The sequence below is a fragment of the Bombus flavifrons genome, chromosome 4, assembly GCF_040668555.2.
Source record: "Bombus flavifrons isolate JBK064 chromosome 4, iyBomFlav1_principal, whole genome shotgun sequence".
In the NCBI taxonomy this organism is placed as follows: Eukaryota; Metazoa; Arthropoda; class Insecta; order Hymenoptera; family Apidae; genus Bombus; species Bombus flavifrons.
In genome coordinates, this window is record NC_138445.1 from 9,580,078 (window position 1) to 9,599,471 (window position 19,394).

At 32.4% G+C, this 19,394-nt stretch overlaps 5 protein-coding genes and 1 long non-coding RNA gene across 12 annotated transcripts in view; 4 read left to right on the forward strand and 2 right to left on the reverse strand.

Moving 5' to 3' along the window:
• The first annotated feature begins 182 nt into the window (after nt 1–182).
• Nucleotides 183–4,135, forward strand: Ythdc1 (YTH domain containing 1). 6 transcript variants are annotated; one of them, XM_069111494.1, is made up of 6 exons: nt 184–953; nt 1,321–1,810; nt 1,979–2,195; nt 2,280–2,484; nt 2,558–2,834; nt 2,902–4,135. In XM_069111494.1, the coding sequence occupies exons 2-6, from the start codon at nt 1,467–1,469 to the stop codon at nt 3,230–3,232; spliced, it is 1,374 nt and encodes a 457-aa protein (XP_068967595.1). In that variant the 5' UTR covers nt 184–953; nt 1,321–1,466; the 3' UTR covers nt 3,233–4,135. The 6 variants fall into 6 exon arrangements, with proteins under 6 accessions (XP_068967599.1, XP_068967600.1, XP_068967595.1 ...); XM_069111495.1 differs by having other exon boundaries at nt 184–692; XM_069111496.1 differs by having other exon boundaries at nt 184–617.
• Nucleotides 4,136–4,264: 129 nt separating this feature from the next.
• On the forward strand, nt 4,265–5,910 carry LOC138179056 (carbohydrate sulfotransferase 11). Its single transcript, XM_069111500.1, has 5 exons — nt 4,265–4,591; nt 4,677–4,873; nt 4,946–5,065; nt 5,136–5,279; nt 5,350–5,910. The coding sequence occupies exons 1-5, from the start codon at nt 4,283–4,285 to the stop codon at nt 5,744–5,746; spliced, it is 1,167 nt and encodes a 388-aa protein (XP_068967601.1). The 5' UTR covers nt 4,265–4,282; the 3' UTR covers nt 5,747–5,910.
• A 178-nt stretch (nt 5,911–6,088) lies between these two features.
• On the reverse strand, nt 6,089–8,940 carry Uba2 (Ubiquitin-like activating enzyme 2). The gene is made up of 8 exons (XM_069111489.1): nt 8,727–8,940; nt 8,344–8,498; nt 7,988–8,275; nt 7,843–7,910; nt 7,554–7,772; nt 7,221–7,478; nt 6,561–7,147; nt 6,089–6,482 (listed from the first exon to the last, which is right to left on the reverse strand). The coding sequence occupies exons 1-8, from the start codon at nt 8,868–8,870 to the stop codon at nt 6,201–6,203; spliced, it is 2,001 nt and encodes a 666-aa protein (XP_068967590.1). The 5' UTR covers nt 8,871–8,940; the 3' UTR covers nt 6,089–6,200.
• A 216-nt stretch (nt 8,941–9,156) lies between these two features.
• LOC138179058 (uncharacterized) lies at nt 9,157–10,564 on the forward strand. The gene is made up of 3 exons (XM_069111503.1): nt 9,157–9,316; nt 9,423–9,891; nt 9,959–10,564. Exons 1-3 carry the CDS (start codon nt 9,283–9,285, stop codon nt 10,473–10,475), a joined length of 1,020 nt encoding a protein of 339 aa, XP_068967604.1. The 5' UTR covers nt 9,157–9,282; the 3' UTR covers nt 10,476–10,564.
• Nucleotides 10,565–10,772: 208 nt separating this feature from the next.
• LOC138179064 (phosducin-like protein) lies at nt 10,773–11,797 on the reverse strand. Its single transcript, XM_069111508.1, has 3 exons — nt 11,591–11,797; nt 11,098–11,512; nt 10,773–11,026 (listed from the first exon to the last, which is right to left on the reverse strand). The coding sequence occupies exons 1-3, from the start codon at nt 11,795–11,797 to the stop codon at nt 10,794–10,796; spliced, it is 855 nt and encodes a 284-aa protein (XP_068967609.1). The 3' UTR covers nt 10,773–10,793.
• A 590-nt stretch (nt 11,798–12,387) lies between these two features.
• The window catches only part of LOC138179070 (uncharacterized), a 174,511-nt gene continuing 167,504 nt past the window's right edge, over nt 12,388–19,394 (forward strand). For both annotated transcript variants that reach the window (XR_011172919.1, XR_011172920.1), the window contains exon 1: nt 12,388–12,643. This is a non-coding gene — a long non-coding RNA (uncharacterized LOC138179070). The remainder of the gene's footprint in view (nt 12,644–19,394) is intronic.

Genomic DNA, 19,394 nt, shown 5'->3' on the forward strand with positions numbered 1-19,394 from the left:
CGCATGTATTTAAAAAACTTTATCGTCGGCCAAAATTCTATTATTTTCTGTATTTAAGGAAGATAGCTTTTTCTATAGAAAATATGTAAGTTTGTAAATAATTTTCAAAATAAAATGGAAATAATAAAATAAAATTTCCTAAAATTCATGATAAATGTTCGGCTTGGATTTTCATCTATAATTCTTCGTATCGATCGTAATGAACACGTCATATAATGGACGCCATGGTTTATGCATCCGCGAGGAGATAATCAGCTATTGTGTTTTCATGGAGAAAAACCCCAATTCCTTGTGGAAGTCTCCTGTGTATTTCGTGCAGAGAAATAATAGAAATAGTTGTTAAACGCATGGTAGTCATTGAGCATTCTTGCGTGAGGTGCGAAGTGTGTTAAGTGAAGAACGAGTGTGCACGTAAGTGTGTACGAGCTGCGTAAAGGTTTATAACATCAAGGACTTATGTTTGTAAAACGAACTTTTTTAATGAAATCAATGACGAAAAATATGGTTTTGAGTATGTTTTGTGGTGCTGACGTTGCTATTAAGAATAATATTCACGACGAACTTTCCTAGGCATAGCCTTCGCGGTTTAAAAAAGACTGCATAGAGACGTCAAACGAGTATGATGTGTTATTATCTGAAATACAGAAAAACTCGAAGACTCCTCGCCTTCTCATATTAAATAGGCTAAAAAAGTACATTTTAGCAAGACTATCTACTTATAATAAACCTTACAATAAACTTTTGTATATAAAGTTTAAAAGAGATATTTGTGTTCCGTAGAGCAACAAGAATTGTGTCACTACACTCTGTTAAATTAAAGAAAGAAAATCTCTGCAACATTTAAAGCATGTTTATTTCTAACTTATACATGGACTTAAATGCTCATGAATTATTAAGAAAAAGGAGCTTTTCCTTTGCTGAACATTGTTTCTAGCAAAACAAAAACTTTAGCGGTATTAGATATAATCTATATCTACTTGAAGCAAGAAATACTTGAAGTCTTGCAGTAATAGTAGATATAAATTGAAAACTTCTATAAGATTTATAAATATTTTAATTAAACTGCATAAGGACAATTTTAATATTAAACATTTTGACAAATGGACTTTTTAATCTTTTACCACAGTGACTTAAATCGGATTTCATGTGCAATCTTCTGAACTTTTCTTCTCATATACTAAAAATGTTACTACATTATTTCCTACTACGTAATTGTTATAAAATCTACAAGATCCATTCAAATATGATATTGTTCTTGGACAAGTATTATTGCATACTGGATATCCATCTAGTAAGCCCTTTTTTATATTTGCGTTTCAGAAAAGGTTTAAAGGCACCAGAACTGCATTGGCTCTCTCTTCATACAAGAAAACCCGAAAAATCCAGAAATACAAAGCCTGGATGACGGGACAAGTGACAACATACTTTTGAGCAATAGTGAAAGTGATCAAATAAAAAGTGAAAATATGGACAATAATACAGATGGAGACAACTTAAATCTGAGCTGCGGGGAAAATGACATAGTGGATGAATTAAAAATTGCTGCAGATGAAACTTATGATACACGCAGTGAAGTTTCATCTAGTAGTTCAAATTCTGATTCTAGTCAACCAAGCATAAGCTCTGTTTCAACAAAATCTTCACGTGGAGATAATAAACGTAATCGAAAAAATAGGGGAAAGCGTGCTAGATCCAGAGATTCTAAATCTTCTAGCCCTGAAACAAAACGTGCAAGATCTAAGGAGAGCAAAGGAGTTACTAAGAGCTATGATTATGCAACAAAATTAAATTACTTGTTTAGAGATGCAAGGTTGGATATTTTTTAAAATACAAATCCTTTTTATATATATTTCTTTTTATAAAACTAATGTGTGAATTATAATTATGAACTAGTACTATCTGAAATTACTTATAAATATTTAGATAAGTATAATAATATAAAAATGCCAAGAACATGTCTTAAAGTTTTTTTTATCAGATTTTTCATCATCAAATCAAATAATGCTGAAAATGTCACACTATCAAAGGCTAAAGGAGTATGGAGTACATTACCCCAAAATGAAGCCAATTTAAATCAAGCTTATAGAGAGTCCAGAAATGTTCTGCTTGTTTTTTCTGTAAAAGAATCTGGGAAGTTCGCTGGGTTTGCAAGACTGAGTACAGAATCTAGAAGAGATGGAGCACCAATTTCTTGGGTTTGTATATTTAATTTAAAAAATATATATATCTTTGAAGATTGTGTTACATGTTATTAGGAAGGAAGTTTATATATATTTTAGGTACTACCACCTGGGTTGTCTGCAAAAGCTTTGGGTGGTGTATTTAAAGTTGATTGGATATGTAGGAAAGAATTACCATTTACAGCAACACTACATTTATATAATCCATGGAATGATGGTAAACAGGTGAAAATCGGACGTGACGGGCAGGAAATCGAACCAAGAGTTGCAGAAGAATTATGCCGATTATTTCCAGAAGATGAAGGTACATGAAAGTATACAATATTTTTCTGCGAGAAAAAGAATACAATTGTTATAACTTATAATAAATCTTTTAGGAATTGAAATGACCCCTATTTTGAGAAAATCTAAGGAAGCAGCAAAACATATTATGAAATCTCGTTCATATCGGGATAATAGACCTGTTAATAGCAGCCCTAGATTTTTGCGCTCAAGGGGAGGCAGAGGACGTAGACTTTTCTTAACTTCACGATCTCGTTTAGCTTCATTAGCTAGAGGATCCCATTTAGTTGGTACTGAACATAGAGGATCAAGAGATCATCATCATCATCGGTATGCTACTTGGTTTAATCGAAGTGATTCTCCTTATTCCAAGTATGTACGTGTTTTGACATATGTTGTAAATCTAATATGTTATTTTTGATAGAAATGAATTTTATAGGGGATATGGTAGCACAGGATTGGGTGTAGCTGCTGCAGCTGAAGCATATGTTGCAGATTATATGCGTACTATGCAACATCAGCTGCCTCCTCTACCTCCTTATGCTGCACCTCATCCATATGATTCTTTACCTCCGCCGCCGCCACCACCTAGGTATTACGATGGTTTACCATTACCACCTGATTACAGTGCAGCGGCATCCGCACTTGAAAAACGTAGTTACGAAAGGAGTGTAGACGAATTCTTGTGGAGAACAGCAAGTCGTCATAGTCGACACAGTGACCATCGATCCTCTCGTGATCATCATCATAGATATAGGGACCGTAGATAAGAAATTTTGAATATTATCTTCATTCACCTATTCTGTCATTTCTCCATTCATGCACATATAGTAAGGGTTTTTAAGGTACCATAACACTTATAATCATGGCAATAGTAAATGTTTAATTATCATGTGATTATTCGTACTAATAATTCAGAAAGAAGTAATTTAAAGTTTTAATTGTATAGATAAACATATTTACATATTTGAGTAATACTTCATTTTTAACAGAATTGAAATATCATTTTAGATGAAATAATACGAAATTGTAAACATAATTTAATCAATTTTTTCTTTTACATAATATATAATAAAAAAGCTGTAAAACTGATTCACAATTTACCAGCTCTTATGTTATATGCATTTAGTATCAATGAAACATAAGTTTTTTTTATTAATAGTCCACTTAACTTAGTTTCTAATTTTTACTACTTATTTTCTAATCTTTTCATTATATTCAATTTAAATATATATATACGTATATTTTTGTAATTTTTACATATGTTGATATATTTGAGCTTTTTTACAAATAATGATATTGAATTGTGAATCAACTAAATCATGATAAACAACTGCTTTTGCATTATCTAATATGCGAATTTCTATAATCGAATTGTATCATTTTAATATAGACCACTGCCGCCGATAAAAATTTACTTTTCCAGCACTCCAAAATGATTAAAACGAATAAACTACTTAATATGAACTACAATCTTTTCACAAACAAAAATTTATGAAGATAATCAATAGCAGAAAAAGATATTTTGGTCATAATTAGCAATATGTATCACTCATAAACTGCATGTAATTATCGCTATTAATTATAGAAACAGCCTAACATTATGAATATAAACTGATTTATATAGTATGTTTTTGACGTTATTTCGTAGTAAAGGATTTTAAAAAAATTAATTGATTTTGTCTCTTTTCACCTTTTCAACATCACGTTCGATGTTTTCTTCGTCATTATGCAGGAATAATGGAACTAAGAGATAAGTTTTATCTTTTATTCCACTTCCACAGGCAATTCATGGACGGATGTTTTAATGTTGGCAGTTGATGACTGTCACAATAATCTATTCAGTTTTAATTATGTCACTTCAAATACAATTTGTAAAATGCATGCTATGTGTTATTCTATACATTGCAGTTTGCTTTTTTTTATTAAAAATAAAACGGGGGACTTACTTAACACAATATCCAGTTTCATTGTTTTTAGTAAAGTATAATCAAACAAAGCAAGAATGTTCTGTAGTTTCTCAATCAGTTAATAAAATAAAAAATCTCAATCAGGTAATAAAACCAATCAATTTAGAAATAGAACTTTTAGAACATGATGAAATGAAAGGAGAATTAATAAATTTACAGGTAAGCAATTAGATGTTTATACTACTTGAGTGTAGTATATAAAATATATATGTGCGTATACCACCAGTATTTTTTTTTTAAATAGGAATGTGCAATTATTCTGCAACAAATTTCGAATGTATGTATGAAATATAATTTAAAAACTCCTTTAATAAAAAGGCATTTTTTATATAATGCTGAACATAAATCAATGTACTGTTGGATTCGCAAAGTAGCTTCAACAAGTTTTACAAAATTATTTGCAGATATGAAAAATCGTCCACCCACGCGAAGCTATTATAAGTACTTATAGCTTTTATTAATTATTTGTATAAATAATTTTTTTAATTATTTTAACTTGTAAATTATTTATAGAGATGTAGACATTTTATCACCACGAACATTAAAGGAATTGCAACTTTTATCAAATGATACAAAAATATTTAAACTTCTTGTCGTACGAGATCCTTTTCAAAGGCTTGTGTCATCATATAGGTATATATATAATTTTCAGTATTTCGTGCATAATTAATTATTAAATAACATTATGTCTTTTTACTTTTAGAGATCGAATAGCAGATAATTCAAAACATACTGCACAAGCTTGGATTTATACAGAAAAGATATTCCGTTTTACAAGACCTCAATTGTTTCATTCGAATACAACAACTGGTAATTTTCAAGAAAAAGTATTTACATCTGATAAAAGGTATAATGATTATAAAAATATCTTTATTCAATTGTTAATAGATTTTAACACATACTTATCTTCTGTGAAGGTTAAAGATAGTACCAACTTTTAAAGAATTTTTGGAGTGGCTTTTACAAACCTCTGAAAAAGATGATGTTCATTGGACTCAATACTATTCGCACTGTGCTGTATGCGACGTACGATATAATTATGTCCTAAAGTTAGATGATTATACATATGGACAAATTAATTATGTCTTCTCTAAATTTGGTCTGAATAAAAATAAGGCATATTTTCCTATGTTAGGGGAAACGCAGGGTGGACACACAAACTTTGACATTACATGCAAATATTTCGCAAATTTAACACAAGATATAGTTTTAAAATTGTACGAAAAATATAAAATTGATTTTGAAATGTACAATTACAATATTAATCGGTATATAAATTGTGCAAAGAAAAGATTCGTTGAAAAAAAACCATAATTTAATAGAAAAATATAATATTTTGTAGTAAGAAAAATGTATTTATTTTTTGTTTGTATAAAAATGCATTCCATAATTATAATCCATGAAATTAGATACTACAAACATAGCACTATGTATTTTTATAAATATCTGTAAAAATTAAAATACATATTTAAAAATAATTTCAGTAAAATTACTATTATACATATGTCACTTGTTCCTGTACTGTATCATCATATGTACTATGAACTTATTTACTAATGATTGTATTTTTATTTATGAATTATATTAACAAAATTATATGAAAATCTAGATTGCAAAATAAACCACATAAAAGAACTACTGGAATTGATATGTATGTACACTTTTTGTACAAACATATGTTTCTGTATAAATTTAATTGATTAGTGTATTGCAAAAAAAAACGTAATTTGTCAACTTTTTATGAGGTATATCAATGTATTTCACTTACTCACTGCGAAGTTGCAGCTATTTGTATGTTATCATCATGTACAATTAAACAATCATCATCTTCTGAATTCTTATGTATTTTAAAATTTGATTTTGCTTTATCAGTATCATTATTTATATCACTTTCAATAATAGAAATATCATCATCCACATCATTAACTTCCAATTTCCGTTTCTTTGAAGATACGTTTTCATCAGGAGTTGCAGTTTTACGTTTCTTTGCCATATCTGATGAAACAGGCTCAGTTTTAACCAACGTTATATTATCATCAGATGTCTCCACCTGAGTAAAATTTTTAGTTTATATATATATATTTTTAAATTTCTAAGCATTAATATGTGCATATATTATTTTACTTACCTGGCCATTTGAAGTAGATGGTTTCACTAAATCATTATCTTCTTTAGGTTTAAGATCCTGTTCTTTGGCTAAAATTACGAAATCAGGACTATCACCCTTTAAACTTGGTCGTTCTCTATAGACTATTGTTACAGTTAATGAATAATTTTGTTGGAAATCATCGATTTTAAGAATGGTACCATCTTTAATTCCTAATTCCTCTAGGAATTTATTATTATTGTCTTCAGTTTCTCCTTCCTCACTGCTAATAACAACAGTACCAGTACCATCTATTATAACATCTGGAGCAATCATGTTTAACCTATTTTTTAATACTACTTCATCAAGTTCCTTGATTGTTGTTTTTGATGTATCGATTGCTAATATGGCCTGTGGCGTAGGTGCACAAACATAACATTTTGGATTTGGTGGATTAACATTTTTTTCTGGTACCAATAATTGATTTCGATGATTCATTTTCGAACGTAAATATACAGATTTACATGCTTTTAAATTATTCTCGAGAATTCGGAATGCATGGAGAACAACTAAGCCAGCAACTATTGCGTTTGTAGTTGCGATTGCAGGAATTATATTCCCTGCCATTGCTGTAGAATATTAATGAAGTTAGAAAGATTTATAACTTTTTCATACCATAGTAACTAATAATTATTTTCCTACATTTTATATCAAATCTCGTTTTCTGAGGTATACCAAAAATGTAAGCTCTTATATTGGCACATGCAGCAACAAAATCCATTGAACTTTGGTCATCTTTATCCCAAACCAAATGGTTATTTGGTGATTTTTCTTGTAAATTTTTCAAATTACTGCTTAAATTTTTGACTGATTCAGCAAACACTGCTCCACATTTGGAAATACTCCAACGTTGTTGATCTTTTAAGCCAGGTTCATTAACTTCTTTACTGCATCCTGGTACTATATTATAAAAGATTTTAATAAAATACACAAATTTTTAGTCAAACAGGAACTGAAAGCAATTATTTTACAGACCTCCATCTGGTAATTCTTTCCAACTTAAAGGAGTAGGTGGTCTTCTTTTCTTCCATAAATTATCCATACTTAGTAAATATTTTATATCATCATGAAATAATTTTGTAAATAATTTCTCTGAATCATAATTACACGATTGTGCCCATACTTTAGTTGATATTCTATCAACATTTCCTTTTTCATTTGATTCTGAATTTAAAGCACCTTGGCCTGCAGAATCTGTAACACACAATTTCTATATGTGCATATTACTTAAACAATTTATAATAAGTTTAAATATTACTATTACCTGCTGCTTCTGGGTCAGCAGTATCTGGAGAAACATCTTGATCAGGATCTTCTTCACCAAATAACTGACTACATAAAATTTAAGAGTACTTTCTTATATTGTTTTATATGCTTTTTTAAAGAGAAATATTAATTTAAAGACTTACTTGAATAAATGTTTTGCCCATACTATGCAATGAATTGGCTCACTAGGTGTATTACGTATTGTACAACCAGGGAAAGTTTTTTGTGCAGCTTTTGGTGTGCATTCATAACACTGACTCAATCCTTTTTTTATAAGTTCTACTTGACCCTCATAACCAGCTGTGCCAGATTCGATTAATGGTACATCTGCTGCTAAACACATTCTATTTACATGATTCCTAGCTGCTCTGTTATCAAGTGCATTCATAACTAATGTAAACTTTTTAAAGAATGATACTCCATAATCAGAACTGTGAATGTAAAAATACATAATTAATTATAAGATATAATATTACTTTAATGATATAAAAACACTTACCTTGTAATACTGTCATGGTAATGAACTATTTTTGCATCAGGATTAAACGTTAGTGCTGTTTCCCTTGCAACATCAGCTTTTGATTTTCCCACGTGTTTCTTTTGAAATAAAAATTGTCTATTTAAGTTGCTAACATCAATTGTATCTAAATCAATCTGAAAATAAAATTATACGTTGATTAAATGTTAAAAAATAATCTTTTTACTATCTTAACAATAATGATTTCAATAACTTTCTTTGTAAAATTATAGTATCAATATGGTACATTGCAACAATATAAATGCCGGTTTCAAAGTTTGGCCAAGAATGAATAACAGCAAAGGAGGGAAAAATGCGTAGGTTAGAAAGTTATTACGTGTTTTGATAAATATTAGCATACTTACAATATCAATATTAACAAACCCTGTCATAACTAGATTTTTTAATATCTCACATCCAATTCCACCAGCACCCACAATAAGCACTTTGCTTTCAAGTATTGCATTTTGTAAATTTTCAGTGAATACTCCATTAATGTTGGCCGCCATTTTTCAGGTTAAACAACGACTCATACAAATGGTGAAACGTCGTCTATGGCTATAAACGTACTAAGCTACTAACGTAGATATAACATGACACGTACATGCAACCTTTCTGTATAGATATATATAAAGAGGAATATATATAAGTGTATATTATTTGTCATATCTTTTAAATGTCATAGTTGTATCGAAGCATAATTACTTAACTCTAATAAATAAAATAAATATTTTATTTTTAATTTTATTTATTTTAACACTGCACGAAAATTATTTAAATATAGTTACGATGTAGGGAATTTACAAAAGTATGAGTACACATTCTTCTCTATTAGTTTGATAATTTTTTCAACCGTTTGAATTTGAAAGACTTTCCAAAACAATCGTGGTAATTAGTTAAGAGTTATAAGAAGTTGACAATATGAATAGTTCTGGCGATTTAAGTCAGATCTCTGGTATGTAAATTGTTGTCTAATTAAAATCTTTGAAATTGAGCATAATATAAATTTATAATAGGAAAAAGATTCATAATATAGCAGAACAAATTTCATTTATTTTTAGATATTTCCCGAATTTCTCGTTTAAATTGTAGTCGAATATTTGGTAGAATAGATTCATTGCAAAACTTATTTGAACAACAATGTAGTTTGAGTTACAATACAAGCAGAAATACTACAAATCAAGAATCTAACCATTTAGAAAAAACTATAAAATGTCTTGCTTCATGCGAAGATAGCATAGGAGAACATGCAAAAAGCAAAATAATTTTAGAATGTATAAAAGAGGCATCAATGAATGTAAAAGGGACATTGTCTGATGATGTTGCTTTTAAACTAAAAGGATTACTTTCAATTCATGAGCTTAACAAATATATGCATTTGCCATCTACATCAAAAAATATACAAGAGGAGTTATGTATTTTGGGAATCACAGATTTGCCAAAATATGATCTTAGTTATGAAGAAATACTAGACATTAAATGTTGTGTGGAAACACTGCTACGAGAGAAGATACACGAATTTATATTAAGGTTTATCATTGTTTAAAATTTATTACATTTAAAAGAGTAAATCTAAAAATGTTATGTTATATTTCAGATATGAACAATTAGGAGGAAACCTGAAGGAAGCTCTAAGATCAATTGATGGCAATATGCGTAAAAAAATGTTTGAGCCTCATGAAATACAAATATTCCAATGGAAAGATAAAATTGAAGAACTATGTGCTCAATATGAAGCAGATATTATGAAATGTAAGGCTTTGATGAATAAATGGAATACTTTAAAATACAAAGATGTAAGTAAACTTTATTTGGAAAAAGCAGAACACATATTATTGCAAGCGCAAGTTGCAGAAGTGCAAGCAAAGATTACAAAGTTGTCATGTATTATAAAAATGTATAAGGAAACTCCAATAACGATTGATGCATTCAGAACATTAAATATAGCCATAGATAAGAAATTATTTGCAGTTCTGAGTGAAATTAAAGAGAAGGAAAACTTGAAAAAACAATATGAGAAGTTACAAAATACAGAATATAATGAAATCTTAAAAACTTATCTACATTTTTGTAAAGCTATCGAGAAAAAAAAACAATTATTAGAAAAACTTTAAGTTATTTGTCCAAAAGAAAATCAATTTTGAATGTATTTCTATATAAGTTTATATCTTGTATAAAAATGAATATAAATATATATACTGTTTATGTGTACTTTCTGATATCACATAATATAAATATATATATATATATATAAATTTATTTCTATCCATAAAAGGTATTATTTTCAGACATTTTCATTTCTATTACATTTAAGTAATATTTATTACAACCTTTTAAGTTGTGTTACCTAGGAGTAAATAGATAAGAACTGTTAAATTTATTAAATTGTATTAGGAAGAACATATTCAGAATTATGAAAAAGTTTGTTTCATTTATTCACTGTCTGATAAGGCATGTTCATCATGTGAAGTGATAAGAGGTACACAATTTTTATCAGTAAGCATCCCATGTTCAATTAAAAAGGCTTCAACATCAGAGGCATAAAAATCTACTCCTAAATAATCTGTTACATGAACAAAATTTCCTATAACTTGAGCAGCTTTATAAACTAACAAAGCTGGAACTCCTTCTTTCTTAAAATGTTTACTGAGTCCAGCTACTGAACCTGTAACAAAAGTAATAGTATATATCATAATTTCGGTGATGTAAAAGCAAATAAATGTTCCGAGTACAAACCTAAAATTTTACAGAATTTCACAAAGGGATAGTTCTCTGCGACGGATATTAAACAACCATTCATAGCCTCACAGCCAGGAACATTAGGTTCATAAATATGAACAACAATTGTCACTGATTTGTCTTCATTGTCGATTGCTTCTAAAAATTGATCAGCTGTTTCCAAATTAATTACTCTACGAAAACAAAGTTTCTCAGTTCTTGCAAGCATCTCTTTCATCCTTTGTTTCTGATATTGTAGAAGAAATTCATCGGTTAATAATTCAGCGAGATCAGGATCAGTTTGCATAATTTTCTCTTTTTCTTCATCTAAAGAGCTACGACATGTTAGACTCAGTTTCTTTATTAATTGAAGTCTTTCTTTTTCTTGTTCATCTCTTTTTTCTGCTTGCAGTTGTTTATATCGTTGCCAATCCTTAAAATACGATTAAAACATATTGAAATATACATTACAGTTCCAAATTTTCATTAAATATCGCAATCACAATTTTACTTTTATGACACCCTTGGGACCTGTATTGCTGGAAGTGCCATCCCATTCTGAAAACGATGGTTCTATGGAATCCGTAATGATTTGAGAATATTTTTCATCTTCTGTCTCTTTGTCAGAGTCTGCAGAATCATTTTCTTCGTCTTCGCTGGAGCTACTACAATAATAGTGCAACTTTTCGCCTAAAATCTTATCTTCCAAAGTTGACATGTTTAATTATATCGTTGTAAAAACAATTTACACTATTTATTTTACTGATATTTCACTTGAGTATTGTGATAATGGAGTAACCCTACAATGTTTATGTCATAAAGTTGTTTACTGTTTAATACAAGTTTGTGTAAATAATATTAAAATACTATGTAGACAAATATATATTTTAAATTTACCTAACATTACATCTTAATCTTATACTTATTATACAAGCAACACGAAGTGATTATAAATAAAACTATATTATTTAAGTCTGAATAGACAAGAATATTAGCTTCGAAATGTCAATATTCGTAATTAACTTACGAAGACGCCGTAGATATGTAAGAAGTAAAAACACAGACGAGATTTAATATAGACCTGATATTCAATGCTGTTTCATGTTCCACATTTTAGGGATTGCCAAGTCGATAGTAAGAAGTTATCTAATTTACTGGCTTATGCACTTTAATATCAAAATACATCGATAGATGGAGTTCATATCTAATGTCGTATTCCACCAGATAACGTTACACAAAATTAAATTTACCAGGCAAAACAGCAAATTTAGTTTCTTGTGTTATCACTAGAGGATATTACTTATACGATAGCGTAGTGAATTGCACCGTTTTTGAGTGCTCATAAATCGCTTGCAATTATTACGTTTTGTGAATTGTAGGTGAATTTGTTAGAGTAATGATTGTTACGTAGTGTGATTATTTGCGAAACATGGTGAAGAACGAAAATTTCGTAATAGAACTCGGTATTCGTTCGTCGTAACGTAAATCTACGGTTTCCAATAACAAGGGGACAAAGCAAAGAGAAGAGCAAGGTTATACGAACGTGTCTTTTCTTCGTCAATTGGTAATGTACGATTTTTATGTTCAAAAAGCCAAAATTTATACCTTGAGCCTTCCTATGCATTACTTATATTCATTCTATATACTATATTCTATTATATATAAATATATCTGCATTACAATGTATATTTCATTAATTCATACATATTAGTAACAGTTACATATTGTCATTACAAACTAACGTATACATACTTATAAGAAGTGGTGTACTCTGTTATACTTGATAAGTAATAAATCTTCAAACCATTTCCAACGAAGGTCTCAAAATATAAAACTTTTACCATTCTATCATAAACGTTATATGTATAAAAATATATTTTCAGCTCTAGTTAACGCTATGTGTACACCTATACATATATAGATATACACCTAAATTAAGTCACAAGATAAAATATATATTTATGGTTAACGTATGATAATAATCCATTTAAACAAACACATAGTTTTGTAATTAATAACTATTGGAATATTTAATATGCATAGTTTTCTGAAGTAATTCAATTTTTCAACTATAGCATATTTCACAGAGATTACAAAATTAGTTAAACAGTCAGTTATCCATTATATTAATAAGTTCCAATATTCAATGAGACTATCTTTGCTATTAATTATGTTTCAGACCATTATTCAAGCCGTACACTAATTTCTTTCTAATTTTATGTCTTGTAAGTTGCTTTCTAACTTCTGTATTTTATTCTGTAAACGCATGTAACATGTAAACACATTTTGAGTCGTGTCTCGATACGACGTTAATGAAGTTTCACAAATGTTTCATATAATACACGCGGTATTATACATACAATTTTTCTGTGATCAGTATTCGTATACTTTCGTGAGCAACTGTATGTATTTCTATGGTTCGAAAAACGTTTCATAAGCTCTTTCGTGAACTCATGGTCCAGACTGCGTCTTGCACGCGGCGCGGCGCTGCGACTTGTCGCGCGGTTTCGCGTCTCCGTAGCTTTATTACCGTAATCCCGTGGCGTCGATAAGCCCATTACCGCGTGTCTCTACCGATGTCTGGTAATGTATGCGCCGGAACGTAATAAAAATCGACTTACACGAGCGACTGGCTAGCCTCCTAGCCAAGCTTTCCGCGTAGGGGACGCGTGTGTACCAACGCCGGCTTCTATCGGGCGGCACGCTTTTAGGTGTCGCTAAAACTTTAATCAAAGTCAGATTAGCCACGAAGGGACGACACCGTGCCACGGTGGCTGGGGTCGGGAGGGGGTGGGAAGGGGGCCGGGCGTTTTATTAAACGGGACTTGATTAGGGGTTGCCAAGATCCTTTCAGAGTTTGTTTTCGACTGGTTTCCAGGGAGCCGCTTTCATTACGCCCGGTTTCGCATAATTGACGCGATCGTTCGCTAGGGGAAAAAGTTGGCCACTCTATCACCGGCTCGCGTCTTCTATTGTCACGCCGGAAATTAGAGATTATTCATCTTTTTTCTTGTATCCTTTGGCGTCTTTGTCGTGTCTTTTGTTTATAGCTTCGTCTTGAATTTATTACTGTTTCAGAAAAAATCGTTTACTTTGCATGGTTTCCTAGCAATATTAATTACGTTTCCAAACGTAGAATACTTGATAGATCGGAAATTGAAAGAATTTTTAGATTCTGAACTGATTAACACTAGTATGATAACGATCTCCTAAAAGCAAAGCGATTAAGGGATAACTTGGCGTGAAATACATTTGGGCGTCAGCATAGGATGATCGAAAGTGATATAGTCTTTTGGTAATCCCTGTAATCCCGGGAGTATAGCTCCGTGGTCGTTTCCCCAGGCAAACCGTCGAACGCGAGCCCCACACACTGCGATGTTTGTATTCTCCCCGCGGTAATAATCGGTTTCGATCATTCTTCGAGCGTGATGATCCTTCCTCTGCGACTTCTTCTGTCCACCTATTAAATTCATTACAATACCATATCTCTTCTTAAATAGAAAATAATAAACCGATATAAACTTTTCCTTACTCAGTTAAAAACTTCACCAAAATAGACATTTTTTTTACTTTAATACGATATATCAAACAGTAGTCGCGATAAAAAATTTCGTAAAATTAGATTCAAAATTTAACGTACGCTCTGTTAGGTATTCATCGTTGTTTGATAGAAATAAGTTTCGAACTTCGAAACTATAGAATTCGATTTAGGATATAACGCACTGACTGCTCGATGCTTATCGTCGTTTGTTAATAGATACAAAGAGAAATTTCTAGAGGGATTTATCTCTGGGAAGATTTATTTAAATAAGTTAGTTTCGACAAAATTTCGTCGATTCGAAATTTAACACACGCCCTGGCCGATATTGGTGGTCGTTTGAAAGGAGAACGCCAAAAGAAAAATCTCGAGAAGGTGTACGTACGTATTCACAAAGGAGACGAATGTCACGGGGGCGGGGGAGAGTTGGCGTAACCGCGCAATAACAACCCTCGGCGAAGTTGGGGCAGAGGTTGACGCAGTGCTGGCGGTGTTTACGTCGCAGGGTCTCCACGCTCGACTCCGCCTTCCGTTCCCGTTCCTCCGGCTTAACGCTAATGAATCTGATTTGCATCTGATCCCGACCGATCTTCGATCCTCCCCTCGACCGACCCGCTGCCGGATTATTTAAGGATGCTGCCGTGCGTCGTACGCGTCTGTGATTAATTACGCGATATCTGTTCCGGACTACGTACCGTTTCCGGCTTGATCGAGGCCCGCTATCGGTGATTTTGCCGGTTTACTTGTTTCTTTTACTGTTGATAGTGTCAAATATTGGATAACGTTGAATATTAACGCTAGGGCTACCGACGCGTCGTACTAGCCGCGACGACTAACGTATAACATTTAAACCGGAAAAATTAGAAACAACAATAAAAGCTTGTGATTCTAATGAATTTTTTGTAAACTAGCTAGCTACGGAAGTAGATTTTTTTGGGATGTAAATAAATAGTCTTGCAAATGTAATTTTTCTGTTTCATTTCTTTTTGTTGTTTATTGTACGTTATATGAGTCTTGCGATTATGTTTGACAATATAACCACTGTTGGCGCGCAATATAGCGTGTGTTACAGTCATCAGAGAAGTTAACGCATTTGCTCAAAGTTAGATGGTTTACGCCGGGATTGAACCTATCTTTGAAAGAAAAACATGGAAAATTGGAAAGTTCTAGCATTTAGGAGAGAAGATTTACTCTCGTCGACAGGTAAGTTGTTTAAAAAAGTATTATGAGTAAATAATCGAGTAAAAGTTTGCGGTTCTATTCCCGCTGCGGTTTATAACAAATTGAAAGAACTTTGTCGTAAATAGATCAATCAATTAGTTTTTCGGTTATCGCGCACGCTAGTTTAAAAAATTATTAAACGCGGCAGATTAGAAGGTTACTAAACTGAAGGCGAGGAGAAAAATAAAAACGAATTACGTTTGTACTTCAAGACTATATTTACATCCCAAAAAATTCTGTATAACTAGTAGTTAGTTAAAAAAAAAAAACACAAAAATCATTCGCTTCTATTGTCGTAATTAGAGAATCACCGCTTAATTGAAAGATATACGAAAGAATACTTTTCATTTGTTAAATCTCCGAATACGTACCGTAAATCTATAAAATTTGTATTACTTGTAAACCAGAGTTTAGTTATTTTTCCCGCTATGCGAGTATTTTAAAGAAGTAATATTTTAATGTTCGGTGTAAACGGATTTGTGTAACAGTTGGTAAAAATGAGATTGCAAAGAAAATAAGAATGGATGTTTTCGAGATCGCCTTGCAAACGCTAATAAATAGCCAGTGTCAGGTAGAATAAACGATTTTTATTCAGGGAACGGGTCAGTGATCCCCGGGTGTTTCTACGGATGAGTATCGTGTCCAGAGAGTAAATCGTTTCTGTAACAAAGCATCGGTTATTTGACATTTTACAAACGATGCCGCTTTATACGAATTTGTCCGCTAACGTGGAAAAATAATCGGGAATATAGACGAAGTTTTTTTACGTATAAAAGGAAGGTAGACAACGCGTCGATTGAATCGAGAATCCTTTCGAAGAGGCTGCAGCTCGTTAAGCATTGAGTTACGAGGGAATAATTAGATAAAAGTAAACTAACCACGAATTTATGTTGCTCCGTTGGATTCTTCTTTCCACGGGGAAGATTTACGTGAAAAGAACGACGATTCTACGGGGATTCGTTACCTCTTTCCACGACAGGTTCGTGTTTAATGGGCGGGGTGCCCTGCGGATACTTTCACGCTGCTCCGCCTCCGACGCGATCACGTTATTGTCCGGACATGAAAACTCGTCGTTCCCTTTATCATACATCACACTGGAAAAACGACGCACTAAATATTTTCACAATCTTACGCGAAGTAAAAAGAAGGAAAATTATCTGGATGGTTTTTCCTGGAGGTCGAGCACACTCGCGGGACGTCGCGAAAAAACAAGCAATTGCGCGAGATAACAGCTTCTAGAAAATTAACGATGTTGTTTACTGGCTTCTTCTCGAATCGTGTGTCCTGAGAAATGCAAGATAATTTTTATTGCGATCGCAATTAGAGTTCTTTTATCTTTTTAGCTTTTCTTTTCAGATGATGAAAGTAAATGAATAATATCGAGGCTACAAATTCGGTCCAGTGTGCTCGATCATTCGTTATTTAATTAAAAACCGACTTTGTATTACGGCTGTTCGACCCTGTTCTTCGTTTATGGTTACCCTCGGTCATGCTTTCGATATTAACGCACCGTGGTGACGTCGGGGATCCGCACGTGCTAACCACTCGACTTGTAACTAGTATTATCAAATAATGATTTAACGTTCTATCAAATTTTTACATGATATTATTTTTTACATAGTATTTCCATAAATATTTTGTATAAATATTATAAATATCATATAATGGAATACAAATAAATATTTGTTTCACGTACTAGATATTATATCATGTACTTGGGATATTTTATATATTTCTTTCATATTATATGTATTCTGTAACTTTTCAGCTTTCCATAAATTGCATAAATATGTACAAACATCTGCAATCTATTCGTCACTGACTAAGCCGCTTCGTGATACACAAAGAGCAACGAAAATTTATTGATTTCAAAAATTTATTGATTTATTAAATTTAGAAATTTATTGATTTTTCCCATCGAACGTTTCTGTTTCCAGACAAATATTTAATCTCGATATATTAATCCAGCGTGCACGTGTTACCAAATGGTGTTTCGCGTTAAATGGCCACCGTGGCTTTACATATATTTACTCGTTGGTTACTGATTCTATTTGTTTAGGACGAGCAGGGTATGAAGCGTCAGAATTGGGCCGTAAAAAGCTAACGATCGTAGAATTGTCATCGTTGACACGGTATAATGCGTTGACTTTCGAATGGGGAAGGGGAATTTGGGAAGCACGTGGCCCCGAAAGATGAATTAAAATCGCGCGCCGGGTCAACGCCGAATATTCCGCACTTAATCACGCCGCTTGACACACGGGATTACATCGCGCGTATAATCGGATAGAATATCGTATATTAGATTTTATGGAGATTGAAACTATCTTCAACTTGTGGGTTACCATTATTAGATATTAATCCAACGGGAGTTGGTGTGACTTTTCGGTGATTTATCTCGTTCTTTCCTCTGTATCTTAACCCATTAACAGTGTAGCTTCGGGAAAGAATCAGACGAATCGTCGATTATACTGTTAGAAAATTCTCATCGCGAGTGTCATCGTACACAATGCAATTTATTAATTATAAATTAAATTAACAAATATTATTTGTTTCTTGTCAAAAGTTGAAAGTACGTGTGTTCGATATTCGATACCAGAAATGCAAGCTATCTTGAGGATAAGGATTAATTGTTTCTTAAATCGTTCATTCGGAATTCTTTATCATTTTATTACATCGTGAAAAGATTATCCTTGAAAAATAACGCGAGTCTATATTGGAACGATTTATATTAAAATGATCCACGTTGCAATGATTCATTGATTATTTTCTTAAGGACGGAGCAACAAAAATATGTGAAACATCCAAGTAATTACGTTAAATTAACGATATCGAAGCCGTAAAGGCTTAACTAGAAGCTTCCCGTAATGATAAATTGGATCCGCAACGAACCACTGACTCGATCGAATAAAATACTCAACTTCTCATATATTCACCATTCACGCGATCGTTTGAATTTATGGCTATAGATATAGGATTCCGTGGAATCGGGATTAAGAATATAGTGGCTCTAAGCACAGGTCCGTGGATTACGCGTGTTTACTCGGATTTTTCTCGTGTGGGACGAGCGCTCGCGCGCTCCCATATATCCCGTGTTCTTTCACGCTTATAAATAAAGTGGCGCGACGCGCGTGTCCATGGAAAAGTCGTTTTTCCCCGAAAAACGGTGGAATCTACCACGGTTTGGTATAACGATCAAGTTGTCACGATTGTTCGTTTCCAGTTCATAAAGTCTCTCCGCGTACAATGGTGGCTAACTAGGCGTGGTTCGCTTTGAAGAGGGTCACCTGGTATATTATACGCTGGCAGGGCGCATGTATGCGTGTACGCGTACTGGGTTTCACACCCAGCCACATCTTTTGACAGGTTGATACTTCGCTACACGAATGTAACGCGTGTCAAGAACGACAGGGTTGCCTGTCATGACACTGCCCTTGCGTACCCGAGTAAAAAGCTTCTGGCTAATAGTGGAAGCTTAGTGACTTGTTTCTTACCTATATCGATAACGAAGAAAGGAATTGTTATGACGAGACACTTCTGAGATTCCTTCTTTGCAATT

What these genes read in the sequence shown, in the direction of transcription:
- LOC138179056 (XM_069111500.1), top strand. Translation starts at nt 4,283, where the DNA reads ATGACTGTCACAATAATCTATTCAGTTTTAATTATGTCACTTCAAATA. An exon ending in CCCACGCGAAGCTATTATAA is followed by an intron (nt 4,874 to 4,945) that starts GTACTTATAGCT and finishes AATTATTTATAG; the next exon opens with AGATGTAGACATTTTATCAC. An exon ending in GTATTTACATCTGATAAAAG is followed by an intron (nt 5,280 to 5,349) that starts GTATAATGATTA and finishes TCTTCTGTGAAG; the next exon opens with GTTAAAGATAGTACCAACTT.
- Uba2 (XM_069111489.1), bottom strand. Translation starts at nt 8,870, where the DNA reads ATGGCGGCCAACATTAATGGAGTATTCACTGAAAATTTACAAAATGCA. An exon ending in GGTTTGTTAATATTGATATT is followed by an intron (nt 8,499 to 8,726) that starts GTAAGTATGCTA and finishes TTTTATTTTCAG; the next exon opens with ATTGATTTAGATACAATTGA. An exon ending in TGCTGACCCAGAAGCAGCAG is followed by an intron (nt 7,773 to 7,842) that starts GTAATAGTAATA and finishes TGTGTGTTACAG; the next exon opens with ATTCTGCAGGCCAAGGTGCT.
- LOC138179064 (XM_069111508.1), bottom strand. Translation starts at nt 11,797, where the DNA reads ATGTCAACTTTGGAAGATAAGATTTTAGGCGAAAAGTTGCACTATTAT. An exon ending in GTCCCAAGGGTGTCATAAAA is followed by an intron (nt 11,513 to 11,590) that starts GTAAAATTGTGA and finishes TCGTATTTTAAG; the next exon opens with GATTGGCAACGATATAAACA. An exon ending in GAAATTCTGTAAAATTTTAG is followed by an intron (nt 11,027 to 11,097) that starts GTTTGTACTCGG and finishes CTTTTGTTACAG; the next exon opens with GTTCAGTAGCTGGACTCAGT.
- LOC138179058 (XM_069111503.1), top strand. Translation starts at nt 9,283, where the DNA reads ATGAATAGTTCTGGCGATTTAAGTCAGATCTCTG. An exon ending in CGATTTAAGTCAGATCTCTG is followed by an intron (nt 9,317 to 9,422) that starts GTATGTAAATTG and finishes ATTTATTTTTAG; the next exon opens with ATATTTCCCGAATTTCTCGT. An exon ending in ATACACGAATTTATATTAAG is followed by an intron (nt 9,892 to 9,958) that starts GTTTATCATTGT and finishes GTTATATTTCAG; the next exon opens with ATATGAACAATTAGGAGGAA.
- Ythdc1 (XM_069111494.1), top strand. Translation starts at nt 1,467, where the DNA reads ATGGACAATAATACAGATGGAGACAACTTAAATCTGAGCTGCGGGGAA. An exon ending in TACTTGTTTAGAGATGCAAG is followed by an intron (nt 1,811 to 1,978) that starts GTTGGATATTTT and finishes TTTTTTTATCAG; the next exon opens with ATTTTTCATCATCAAATCAA. An exon ending in ATTATTTCCAGAAGATGAAG is followed by an intron (nt 2,485 to 2,557) that starts GTACATGAAAGT and finishes TAAATCTTTTAG; the next exon opens with GAATTGAAATGACCCCTATT.